Source organism: Pezoporus occidentalis, unplaced genomic scaffold (assembly GCF_034315485.1).
Source record: "Pezoporus occidentalis ecotype Australia unplaced genomic scaffold, CSIRO_AGI_Poc_V1 ctg213, whole genome shotgun sequence".
NCBI classification, from domain to species: Eukaryota; Metazoa; Chordata; class Aves; order Psittaciformes; family Psittacidae; genus Pezoporus; species Pezoporus occidentalis.
In genome coordinates, this window is record NW_026913997.1 from 1,008,236 (window position 1) to 1,021,898 (window position 13,663).

At 45.1% G+C, this 13,663-nt stretch overlaps 1 protein-coding gene across 2 annotated transcripts in view; it reads left to right on the forward strand.

Moving 5' to 3' along the window:
* The first annotated feature begins 452 nt into the window (after nucleotides 1-452).
* The window catches only part of PLCL1 (phospholipase C like 1 (inactive)), a 210,120-nt gene continuing 196,909 nt past the window's right edge, over nucleotides 453-13,663 (forward strand). For both annotated transcript variants that reach the window (XM_062619703.1, XM_062619705.1), the window contains exon 1: nucleotides 453-901. In XM_062619703.1, coding sequence (XP_062475687.1) covers nucleotides 629-901 — 273 coding nt within the window. In that variant the 5' untranslated portion in view covers nucleotides 453-628. The remainder of the gene's footprint in view (nucleotides 902-13,663) is intronic.

A 13,663-nucleotide genomic window follows, 5' to 3' on the forward strand; every position in this document is an offset into this window, starting at 1 on the left:
GCTTCAGCCCTGACACGGGTGCTGCCCCAAAATGCACGGGGAAGCATTGACTCGGCTGTCCTGGCACGCACACGCGCTCCCCACAGACGGTGGGGGGAGAGGAAGAACAAAACGGTCCCTCCTGCGCCCTCTCTCTCGGCGCCGCGGTGGACGCCATCAAGTCCCACAGCTCGCCCCGCTCGCTCACCCCCAGCCCTACCTGCCCCTCAGCAGCTCGCCGCCGCGCACCGCCCAGAACGCCCATCCAGGCGTCCCGCGGGCACGCCCCTCACGAAACCCATTGGCTAGCACGGCGCCCCTCGGGGGGCCGTGGCAGCGCTGAGTGGCTCAGCGCCCCGTCTGTCACCGCCGCCTGTCAAAACACGCCCGGCCGCTGTCACAACAGAGCGGTGCCGCCGCCGCGGCGGCACTTCCTGCGCTCGCCGATCGCGCGGCGCTTACCCGCGCCCGCGGTCCCCGCACTGGGGGTGCTGCGGAGTCTGTGGGGGACGGGCATGGCTCCACCGGAGAAAGTTGCCGCCGTCGCCGTTGTGTCGTGAGGGGAGCGCCGCGGGACGCCCTCCGTGTGCGTGTCCTCCCACCCTGCCCTCACAGCGCACCGGAGAAGTTGACATCGCTCGGCGGGGCGATGGCAGAAGCTGCTGGCAGCAGAGAGCAACCGGCGGCCGGCCGGGCTCCCCCCGACGCCGCTCATCGTGCCGAGGAGGAGTCCGAGTCGACTTCGCTGGACGCCCCAGCGGCAGCCGCAGGCAGGAGGCGGGAGCGCCGCAGCGGTGTCTCGGCCGTCGGTACCGCTGAGCGCTTCCCCGGCGGCAGCCTGGGGCCGCCGGCGGCATCCGACCCTGATACTTCCTTGCTGGAAGCGGCCAAGGCCACCCCACGGAGGAGCAGCATCATCAAGGTGAGGGGCGCCCCGGCCGCGAAGTTTCCGCTGGTCCCGTCGCCGGGTTGCCCCGGCTGAAGTCGCTCTCTGGGATCCGCGGTGCGGCTGTGGCCGGCAGGGCGGTGGCCGGCAGGGCGGGAGCCGGGCTGGGCGGAGGTGTGGAGGGAGCGCGCCGGGGCGGGGCGGCGCGCAGCTGCCCTGCCGGCACAGAACAGGGGCGACGGGGTTGCGGCGTTGCCTTCCCGGAGCCCTTCGGGAGAAAGGGGCGTCTCCTGATCGAGTGGTTGCTAGAGGGGGTCGGGGAGCGGGTCCTGGAGGTGGTGTGCGGCGGGGAGCTGCGCCTGCCACCGCTGAGGGGTGCCGAGGTCCCTTCCCGCATCCGTGACTGCCCCGTGAATTTCGCAGAGGGGCAGTTCCCCGCAGAGTTGTGAAGTTTTTGTGTAGCAGGTCGTAGCTGCTCCTACTTAATATTCATGAGGCACCTGGAGACGGAATGAACTGCTTCTACTGTGATGGTTTTCTTTGCTCTTGAGTTGCAAAATATGCAGTGTCACAAATTAACAGAAGGCGTGTTTGGAGGCTGACTGTAGTACAGATTGCTGTGGAGCAGCGCCGTGTGCTTAACACCCTTTATGTGAAATTAACAGGTCGGGCGTGATCTTAAAAACCTGTGCCTTTGTTATAAGCTGATGAAGAAAATGGCCTTATGATTATATTTATCTGTGGGCTTTTTGTTTGTTTGCTTGTTTGTTGTTTGCTTGGTTCTTCCTCCAGTTTAATTTTTAAGAATAAACTACGTGGTTTCCAATTAAATAGCATCTCCTTGCAAGTACCGTAGGCTAATTACTAGTTTCTGAGGAGATGATGAATGAAGTCTCCTGGGCATACTTAATTTAGCATATGGTCACACGTGATCCTCGTGTAGTGATTTGCACTTGGAAGGCATCGGGAGAGCTGTGGAAAAGAAGCCTTCACTTCTGCAAATGTGTGAAGGTACTGGGTTCTAGCTCAAGGCAAGAAGCAAAGAACACATGCTTAGCTCTCAGAGCTTAGTATCTCCATTCAAAGGAGGAACAGATAAACAAAATATTTGCGTTTTGCATTTTAAAGCTTTAACATTCAGAGGAGACAGAGGTAGTTAAGTGCAAAAGACCCTTCAGGATCCTTCTTAAGTTTCACCTTGAGATATTAACCCAGTAAGCCCAACAAAGCATTGAAGTGTGGTTTTAGTCTCCTAAAGGCATCAATTGGGTGTGATGGGAGTAACTTCCAATATGAAGTTACCTAAATGCATAAATGCTTTACTGAATCAGGACCAAAGTTCTGTAAGTGTCCTGGTACAGAATGGTATTTTTCTCTTGGAATTGTGTGAAGGTTTCAAAAATTGAAAATACACTATCTTGGATTTAAATTAAGGAACATTGTTTTTACAGATTATGCCAGTTTTAAGTTGTAATGACTGGGTAGCATTTTTACTACAGGTTGATGATTTAGCAGTACTGCTGAGAGTGATAATGATCTGTCTTACAAGTGGAGGAAATTTCTTGAAATACATTCTGAGATGATGTTTCTCAGCAGAGAGGTTTCTGATAGAGATAAGAAAGTATTAATGTGATATAAGGAACTGGCCTAATCTGAAATACTGGATAAACTCAGTTTCCTGTGCTTAGGAATGGTGTATTCAAACTGGAGCACATTCGAAGAAGGGTAAGTAGGATGGGCTTATAAGGTCAATGAATTAAATACTGTATGAGGGAAAATTTGATTTCTAGGACAGCATTGCCTTTAGAAGTAAGGATGCCTATGAAGACATCCTGTCTGAAAACTAGAACATTATTCTGATCACTGTAAGGGTCTGGAATGGTTTTATGATAGAAATGGAATGAAAAATACTATAATTCATCTAAAATTTAGTTGCTAAACTGATGAATTAGATTCGATAACATGGTTGTGCCTGATATCAGGTATCCAAACTTGAGGATTTGCAGGCTACACATCTCTAAGACATGCTGTTGGGTCCCCATGCAGAGCATGTTTATTTTCCCACAAGGTTGTCTTGGTGGCGTATAAAAGTCTTCCGAATCGCAGTTCTCCTCTGGCATTATTCCAATGGAATGGAAATACTTTTAACTTGGAATAGGAATTAAATAATTTGTCTGCATGTTTCAGGAACTTCTGATGTCCTGGGAAATGTTCATCAGGTGTTGAATGCAAATTTCAGATGGAATTAAGGTTAAAAAAAAAAAACCAACAAAAAAAACACCAACTTATTTTACCTTCTTTTTTCCAGGACTTTTATGTTACAGGAGTTCTGTTTAAGCATTATATGCTTTTCAGGGGAATGAATTTTACAGTGTTTATTTTACTCTAAAAGGTCTATGTGGTCATATAAATCTATAGTCGGAATAGTATTTCATTGCTTTCTTTAAACTGATATAGCAGCTGAAACAGGGGGTTTAGAAAAGCACACTAAGTTGTTCAGTGAAGGCAGGCTCTTACTCTGCAGGAATTGAGTGCTTTTGCCCTATTTTCCCATTTCCCTACCAATTATTTAAAGGTGTCCTTTAAGCATGAGTGGTCTCACGGAATTAGCAAAAATTTAAAACTCTGTAGATTTAGATGATCAAAGGAAACTTCTAACAGCATTTTTTCCTAGCTGTCTTCTAGAACTCTGCAAGTTTCAAGGTTAGCATCTAAGAAGGCAATTCCAGTGGAAGCCAGACTTGCTTACATTGGAGTGTTTTGGCATCCACAGTGGAACTGTGAAGTATAAAGGACTGAACAGGGACTTGCTTTAAAAACCTTTCCTGCAGCAAATTACATTTGGTATACACAGCAAGTAAAATATGAACCCTTCTAGATAATCTTCAGTTCATTCATGTGCTCTATATTTGTCTTTAGAGACAAGACAACTCATTTATGTAAAAAGAACAAAATGTAGCTGGAATATTTTTATTCCCCTTTTGCTTTGCTAATGTTCCCAGCTTTGTAGATTGAGGTAAATTTGAAATAACATTAATGAGAAACAGTTGTAGCTGCCTTTGTGCTTTACAAAATTCCCCTAATACATGTGCATTAATTTTTAGGGGATGTTTTGGTTTTGTTTTATTTCTCTTTTTTTTTTTTTTAATGCAAGGGAAGAGGTAAGTTGTTTTACTAGAGAACTGGAGCAAGAAAGGAGTTTTGCTGTGAGAAGCTTGAAGTCAGTGAAGTACAATGGCTGGGAGACAAAGTTAAAGGTCAAGAGAGTATAGAACCTGATCCATTTTTGAAGAAGCCTAAAGATAGACCATGCATTGGGTAAATTATTTGCCAAGTGTTTTCATTTTCTCTTCTTGTGAGCAATCCAGGGCCAGTTGTTTGCAAATAGTGTTAATTCCAACCACTTCTAGGTCAGGAGAACTGAAGACAGTACTCAGAGAACTGGTTTTCTTTTTTTTACATGTAGTGCATTTCAAGCCTTCCTGTGTGGGGTTCTAAACAGAGTTGACTGATGCCGTTTTCCTTCTGGCATGTTCCTTTTGACATTGCTGTGTAGAAGCATTTTAATGAAGGGGTAGGAAGGCTGTGTAATTTGTTATGTAATGCCTACTGAAATATTTTGTAACTTTTAACCAAAATATTTCCCGGTCAGTTGTTCCCAGGCTCCTCTCTCTGCTTTGGTTGCATGTAATGAAAACTTTTGGGACCATGTGGGTTTTTCCTTCCTGGATCTTTGTGTCAAGATACTGTAACAGATAACACAGTTCTGCATTATGTTGGTAGCAGCAGATCATCCCCGTGAAGTGACTTGAACTGCAGAGTCAGGCTTTAACTTCAGTCACTGTAGAGCTGTGAGACCATTCACTGAAGCTCTTCCAAAGACTATTTGCTTCTGTTTCAGGCACAATTTTTTTTCTTTCAAAGCCAGCTGAGTTGTCCTTGCTTGTCATATACTATTAGTCTAAGAACTTCAAGAATAAGGGTTTTACAGTTGAATTCATCAGTGTAAGCATATCAAGAGATCCTGCTGTCTTGTTTCAAGAATTTGTATTTATCCTACTGACATTTTTAGCTTTAAAAACCCCAAACCTACCACAAAAAAGAATGAGACTTATTTTCTTTCAGCTTGTGCTCTGCAGTGTAGTGACAGAATTTAAGTATTTTTAATAGATGATACATCTTTCTATGTGACATGACTATTTAAGCCTTTTTTTTTTTCAGAAGACAATAGAGTTCTTCATGACTGTAATGATGCTTCAGTAACTCTTACTTAGCTTTTTGCTATGAAAGCTTACATTTAGATACTTGCTGCTTAATAATCTAAACCTGTGACTATCTAAGTTTCATTAAAGCTGACTAATTGTTAGCCTAATGGTGATTTTACCACAACTGCTTTCTTTGGCATATTCATAAGTACCCTAGGAAAATGAAAATATTTAGGTAGAGAAGGCATGAAAGAACACAATAGAGCCTAAAAAGTTAGAGAAAGGCAAGAATTACATGCTTAGCTATGGAAAGACTGCTACAAATGAGGTATCATCAGATTGGTCTGGAAAAAGGGATCTAGCAGGTGATATTTTAATGTATGTAAATTCCAAACATTGTGGAGAAACAGGGAACTGATACTCTGTTTCACAGAATGTGAAGTGGGAAAACCCAGGGATAGTTATATAGCAGCAGGTTTAAAATAAATGAAAGCATCTTCTGAGGCAGCATGTGATTGAATCATGCACTTAACAGCTACAGAAAGCTATGGCGGTCAGAAATGCAAATGGGATCAAGCAGGTTCAAAATGACAGATTGATGGAGAAGAGTTTCACAATGCACCGAAAGCATCTGGCTTAGGAAGCCCCTGACCTACAAGTGGTTGAACACTGGGAAACTACAGCGGAGGATTGATCACTTTTTATTTTACTGCTTATGTGCTCCCTGTGCATATACTCCTGTAGCTGGGATACCAGTGTAGATTGACCTTTATTTAACCTGGTATCTATTTGTTATGAAAAACTTAATATACTGTTAAGAGACAGAGAAGACTGTTTTCCATTATTGCTAGTGTAAAAATTTCTCAGATGTGAGAACAACCTTCTGTGTTAATTAGTTACCTAGATTATTTTTTTTTGCCAACTTTACCTAAGAGAAGCATTTTAGAGCTATTTTAGATTGCTGTGGCATAGCTGTTTGTAGTCTTTATAATATTTTTTGTTGCACTGCAGGATATTCCATACACTGCTTTTGCAAATGAATTCTATCCAGTAGTTAGTATCGCTGAAGATGGACAGTTTTTCTATGGAACTGTTGGGTTTAGCACTAAGATACTTTTTTTGGAGAGCAGTAAGCATTTTGGACTGGGGTTTCACCCCCATCTCTTCACTGAAAACAACTCTAACATTGGAAGGTCCAGTGTGGCTGTGTCTAAGATGATAACATTGTAGTGGGGAGGATTTAGGTCTTGTGGAATTTTTTTTGTGTCAAGCTATCAGTAATAATAGTCCGTAGTAGCGCAGACCACAATCCACTGAAGAATTTCACATATAAAATGGGAGTCAGGTGCAATATTTAGGCATATGGGTGCTATGAAGTTGTCCTGAAGGCTCGCCTAGCTTCTTATGCCTTTTAAAGATGTAAGTTTTGCTGGAAAAGCTTCTTACAGAGATTTTTCTCTTGTGCAGGTCCAGAGTCACTTACACTTGCTGCTGAACATTCTAATATGCACCTCACACACAAGTCAATCTATAAAGAATAGGTGAAGGTTTCTTTCCATTCATTTTCTTGGTATTTTTCATGTTTAATTTGGACTTTTTGTTTTTGATGGTTGGATTTGCCACAGATACAATAATTCTGATTTCTAGCCATTGCTGCACTCAAGTAGAAGGTTTATTTAAGTTAATTTCTGCTCAAGGAGAACTTGGGGCCTGGCTGAAAGTCTCTTAAAAATCAGTGGGAGCCTTTACACTGACTTCTGTAAACTTTAATTACTACTTCCAAGAAACACCCCACCCCAAAGCAACAAACCCCAACAACCTATTTCCAGGACAAACTGCTTCTGTTAAAGTTTATAGCAAATTTGTTTGTTATTCTGACTGCTAACTCTGGAGTAATTTTCATGTCGATTGGTTCCGTAGAGCATATAATGTAACACATGAATACTGGTTTCATTATCTATCTCTACCCACAGGCTTAATAGCATAGTGTTTTGGTATCTTTCCCTGCAGGACCATAATAGTAAAGATTATTTGAATATATTCCACTGACATTACCTAAACGTGACCTCTTTCAAACTGGTGAGGCAATAACCTCTCTGTAGGTTACCAGCAAGCCCTGTCATCTGCAAACAAGTTCTGGCAGGTCTTTTCAGGAAGTTATTTGATGTTTTTTTAAGTAAGAAGTAGGTGCTGTTATGGTCAGTAATAGGAGATGAAGTTGGTGATACAGGTTGGTTGGTTCTTCAATTTGTTATGTGTACAAAGACTACTGTACAGAAGTACAAAACAATTAGAAATAATGTTCTTTTGGAGTGGTGGTGCTGTGGGGTGGAGCAGTGGTGAAGGAATGCTTTCTACTGTTTTCCACATATGTTAAGCAGCTGTTAATAAAACTTAAGTTTTCATATCTGTACAAAGCTGCAAATCTTGTTTCTTATGCTACTATTTTATTAATATCATAGTTCCACTGATATCAACGCCATCTGTACAAAAATGTTTTATTTGAGTTACTACTATGGGCTGTTTTTTTTTTTTTCTGACCTTCCCCACAATAGATGTGAAAATGCAGCAGTTACTGTAGAACCAACAATGCATCCTCTGTGGTGAAACATTTAGTGATCATGCTTGTAAACCTTATCAGCATAGTCTTTTTTTCTTTCCAGGATGCATCTGGTAGGTGTACCTTTTAGTTATACCTTGGTGATTTCTCTAAGAAATTGGGAATGATGATTAATGTAACTTTTCATTACCATGTATTCTAGCCTGTTGGTGTTTTTTTTCCCTTAGCCAATGTAACTTGGAGGCTTTGACATATAGGACAGTTTAGGAACTACTCAGAGTTGATTAAAAAGTTCAGTTCTGCAAAAGACGAAATGCCTTTGCCAAATATTACCAAAATTGATATCTTTGTATGTACTAGTGTAGAAGTGTATTTACAATCAAGGCTTCGTTCTTAAATCTTTGCGTTGTAAACATTTTTGGTTTTGAAGGCTATTGATGTAGAATACTGTCTACTAGGAGAATCTTTTTATGTCAAATTTGCAGGTTTAGTGATTATTGAGCCCCTTCATGAAGCATGTTTAAATTACTGAGATTATCTGGGTTGGAACTAGATGATCTTGAGGTCCTTTCCAGCCCCAACTATTCTATGATTATTGTAATGACTTCATTTGGTCATGGTTCAGTGTTAACGTGAGTATTTATCAAGTTGGAAGTGTCTGACCATTAAGATTATGTGCAAGCCCTAATTTAAAGAAAAAAACCCAAACAACAAAACAAAACTGGGATCAAACTGAGATAAAATATTGCTGTTCCAGAGCCAGCGATCTCAACAAAATTAATTTGGCGATTATTTTGGGCAGTATGTGTCAAGTAATGTTATTGTGACACGCCTATTTAAAGGTACATCAAAGTCTAAAAGGTAGCCGACACCAAAGTATTACTACTTTGCTACTGTACTGGGAGGATTTTGAAAAGTATCCCAGCTTGGAATGTATACTGTGAAGGCTTGATTCTCCTCCTGAGTTGCAATGCTCAGGGGGGTGTCGTGGATTATACCCTAGCCAGACAGCTTGTTCACTCACTCCCAGTGAGTGGTGGCAGGCTGAGAGCAGTCGAGGGCCCTCCCCCCCGGGACTCTCCCCTTCCCTGCTCCCAGAGGAATGGGGAGGAGGATCGAAAGAGTGCAACTCCTATGGGTTGAGACAAGAACAGTCCAGCAACCAATGTACAACACAAATCACCACCGCTGCTACCAATGACAACAATGATAAGAGAAAATAACAAGGGAAGAGAATACAATACCACTGGCCAAGAAACGAGTCCGACCCAGAAGCCCGTGTGCTTCCAGGTAACTCCCAGTTACCCCCCACCCCGGGCATGATGTGCTGTGGTATGGAATACCTCTTTGGCTAGCCTGGGTCAGGCACCCCATCTCTGCTTCCTCACAGCTTCCCCTCCTCCCTGGCAGAGCATGAGCCTCACAAAGTCCTTGGTCAGGGTAAACATCACTTAGCAACAACCAAAAACATCGGTATCACCAGCACTGTTTCCAGGCTGGAAGTCAAAACACAGCACTGCACCAGCTACCATGAAGGAGAAACATGACTGCTACTGCTGAACCCAGGACATTATCCACCCCTTATTCCATACCATTCACGTCATGCTCAGATCCCACATTTTCAATACACCATCATTCTCCCACATATATACATCCATATTCACACAGACCAAGAGAAAGGGATCATTTCTTAGTGCATGGACCAATCCCTATAATGCTGCCGAGTCCATTCGGTCCATGATGTCAGGTTCCATCTCTTGTAACAATCTTTCAGGGCAGGAAAGGCTGTGTGCAGTATTGGATCATTGCCTGCTGATGCTGGTCGTGCCTTTACTGCAGAACTCATCTGGTTCTATCAAAGTTCATTCTCTCTTGGGATGACAGTTGGAGGGAAGTCAGAGCCAGTCACTGGTGACGTGAAGACATCTAGTTGATGGGCTATAAAAGTATTACATAGCAGGCAAGAGCATACAATCAAGTTCATCGGCTGTTTTCCCCTAAAATCAAATCCCCTTGAGATATACACCGGACTTCCCCATCTTCCTGCATTACCCACCAAGTCTATCCAGGTCCCTGAGCAAAAGCAATCCCACGAGTGGGTTTGCCTTTACCTGAAGCGGGAGTAACCCAGACTGTCTTCCCCAGCAAATTCTTCATATGCACCACGGGAACTTTGTCCCCTTCTACAGTATGTAGAAGTTCTGACTGGGCTGGGCCGGCCCTGTTGGCAGATCCTCTGGTGTTGACCATCCAGGTGGCCTTTGGTAAGTGTGTATCCCAATGCTTGAAAGTTCCCCCACCCATTGCTCTCTGTAGTTTTTAACAGCCCATTGTACCGTTTGATTTTCCCAGAGGCTGGTGCGTGGTAGGGGATGTGATATACCCACTCAATGCCGTGCTCTTTGGCCCAAGTGTCTATAAGCTTATTCTGGAAATGAGTCCCATTGTCTGACTCAGTTCTCTCTGGGGTGCCATGTGGCCACAAAATCTGTTTCTCAAGGCCCAGGATAGTGTTTCGGGCAGTGGCATGGGGCACAGCGTATGTTTCCAGCCACCCGGTGGTTGCTTCCACCATGGTAAGCACATGGTGCTTGCCTTGGCAGGTTGTTGGCAGTGTGATATAGTCAATCTGCCAGGCCTCCCCATATTTATACTTCAACCATGGTCCTCCATACCAAAGAGGCTTTAACCGCTTGGCTTGTTTAATTGCAGCACATGTTTCACACTCATGAATAACCTGGGCAATAGTGTCCATTGTTAAGTCCACCCCTCGATCACGGGCCCATCTGTATGTTGCATCTCTGCCCTGATGGCCTGAAGTGTCATGGGCCCACCGGGCCAAAAATAATTTACCTTTATGTTGCCAATCTAAGTCCATCTGAGTCGCTTCAATCTTAGCCGCTTTATCCACTTGCTGGTTGTTCTGGTGTTCCTCAGTGGCCCGACTCTTGGGTACATGGGCATCTACATGACGTACCTTCACCACCAGGTTCTGCACCCTGGCAGCAATATCTTTCCACAGTGCAGCAGCCCAGATGGGTTTACCTCTGCATTGCCAGTTGCTCTGCTTCCATTGCTGCAACCAGCCCCCACAGGGCATTTGCCACCATCCATGAGTCAGTATAGAGGTAAAGTACTGGCCACTTTTCTCGTTCAGTAATGTTCAGGGCCAGCTGGAGGGCTTTCACCTCGGCAAACTGACTCGATTTACCCTCTCCTTCAGCAGTTTCTGCAGCTTGTCATCCAGGACTCCATACAGCTGCCTTCCATCTCCAATGCTTTCCCACAATACGGCAAGAGCCATCAGTAAACAAGGCATACTGCTTTTCACTTTCTGACAGTTTATTATATGGTGGGGCCTCTTCAGCGCGCACCACCTTCTCCTTTGGTGAAATTCCAAAATCTTTGCCCTCTGGCCAGTCCATGATGACTTCTAGAATGCCTGGATGACTGAGATTTCCTATTCGAGTTCGTTGTGTAATTAGTGCAGCCCATTTACTCCATGTAGCATCAGTTGCATGATGTGTAGAGGAGACCCTGCCTTTGAACATCCAGCCCAGCACGGGCAGCCGGGGTGCCAGGAGGAGCTTTGCTTCAGTGCCAATCACTTCTGAAGCAGCTCGAACCCCTTCATAGGCTGCCAGTATCTCTTTCTCAGTTGGGGTATAGCTGGCCTCAGATCCTTTGTATCCCCGACTCCAAAAGCCAAGGTGTCGACCTCGAGTCTCCCCTGGAGCTTTCTGCCAGAGGCTCCAGGTAGGGCCGTTCTCCCCAGCTGCAGTGTACAGTACATTTTTTACATCTGGCCCGGTCCGGACTGGTCCAAGGGCTACTGCGTGAACTATCTCGTGTTTAATTTGCTCAAAGGCTTGTTGTTGCTCAGGGCCCCATTTAAAATCATTCTTCTTCCGGGTCACATGATAGAGAGGGCTTACAATCGAACTGTAATTTGGGATGTGCATTCTCCAGAACCCCACAGCACCCAAGAAAGCTTGCATTTCTTTCTTATTAGTTGGTGGAGACATTGCTATTATCGTGTTGATCACATCTGTGGGGATCTGTCTATGTCCATCTTGCCATTTTATTCCCAAGAATTGAATCTCCTGTGCAGGTCCCTTGACCTTACTCCGTTTTACGGCAAAACTGGCTTTCAGCAGGATTTGGATTATTTTCCTCCCTTTCTCAAAGACTTCTTCCGCTGTATCGCCCCACACAATAATGTCATCAATGTATTGCAGGTGTTCTGGAGCTTGCCCCTGTTCCAGTGCAGTCTGGATCAGTCCATGGCAAATGGTAGGGCTGTGTTTCCACCCCTGGGGCAGTCGGTTCCAAGTGAACTGGGCACCCCTCCAAGTAAAAGCAAACTGTGGCCTGCACTCTGCTGCCAAAGGAATTGAGAAAAATGCATTGGCAATATCAGTCGTGGCATACCACTTGGCTGCCTTTGACTCTAGTTCATACTGAAGTTCTAGCATGCCTGGTACGGCAGCACTCAATGGTGGTGTGACTTCATTCAGGCCGCGATAGTCTACTGTTAGTCTCCATTCTCCATTAGACTTTCGCACTGGCCATATGGGGCTATTAAAGGGCGAGTGGGTCCTGCTGATCACTCCCTGACTCTCCGGTCTACGGATCAGCTGATGGATGGGAATCAGGGAGTCTCGGTTGGTGCGATATTGCCGCCGGTGCACTGTTGTGGTCACAATTGGCACTTGTTGTTCTTCGACTCTCAGCAACCCCACAACAGAAGGATCCTCTGAGAGACCAGGCAAGGTGGACAGCTGCTCAATTTCCTCAGTCTCCAAAGCAGCAATACCAAAAGCCCACCGGTACCCTTTTGGGTCTTTGAAGTACCCTCTCTTGAGGTAGTCTATGCCGAGAATGCATGGAGCCTCTGGACCAGTCACAATAGGGTGCTTTTGCCATTCCCTCCCAGTCAGGCTGATTTCGGCCTCCAGCACAGTCAACTCTTGGGATCCTCCTGTCACTCCAGAAATATAGATGAGTTCCACCCCTTGACACCTTGATGGCATCAGGGTACACTGTGCACCGGTATCTACTCGAGCCTTATACTTCTGTGGGACTGATGTGCCAGGCCATCTGATCCACACAGTCCAGTAAATCCGATTGTCCCCTACCTGCACCTGGCTGGACGCAGGGCCCCTCTAATGGTCGTCACAGCGTTGGACACTTAAGTCGTGGTAAAAGGGGTTATTCTTCGTTATCGCAGGAGCTGGAGTAAAATCAGCTCTTCCACTCCATCTGGGAAACTGCTCACCAGAGACTGAAGCTGTAGCTCTCATGGGACGATCAGTCTTGGCCCTTGCTCCCCACTTCAGTTCACTCACCCATTCCTCCAAAGCTGAAGTAGGTTTTCCATCCCACTTTGTCATGTCTTCTCTGTGATCCCACAGGTAAAACCATAGGGTAGCCCGTGGCATATACCTCCTGTATCTCCTCTCTTGAACAATAGGACGCCTTTTGTTAATAGCTGAGACGTGTGTTGGTACACGTGAGGAGCTGGATAAATCAGATCGATCGTCCCTCAATTGTTTGAGGCCCTGGGACAGTTTTTCCACAGCTGAGATGATGGAAGGGGTGAGATTGTCTTTGAACTCTCGGAGTTTATGAACCATTTCATCCGCTGTTAGTGGTACTATGTCATTCCAGGTTGCTGTTGCCAATGAATGGGCATATGATGACGGTGCATTCTCTGTAAGTTTTCGCCACATGGGTCGTGTCCATTCAACTTCATCTGGATCTGTGGGTGTATCCCCATTATTCAGCTTGATGTGATAGATCATCTCTACGATGGCTGATTCCCTCAGAGACTGGATGCCTTTGTCTATAGTAGTCCACTTGGTGGAACGACTCATAACATCGTCCTTGTATGGAAACCTTTCTTTCACAGCTGCCAAGAGCCATCTCCAAAGACTGAGGGACTTTTTCTCTCTTGCAATTGCTTTGTCAATTCCCCCTTCTCTAGCAAGTGATCCCAGCAGCTTGGCTTCTGTACCTTCTAGTTCGTGACCA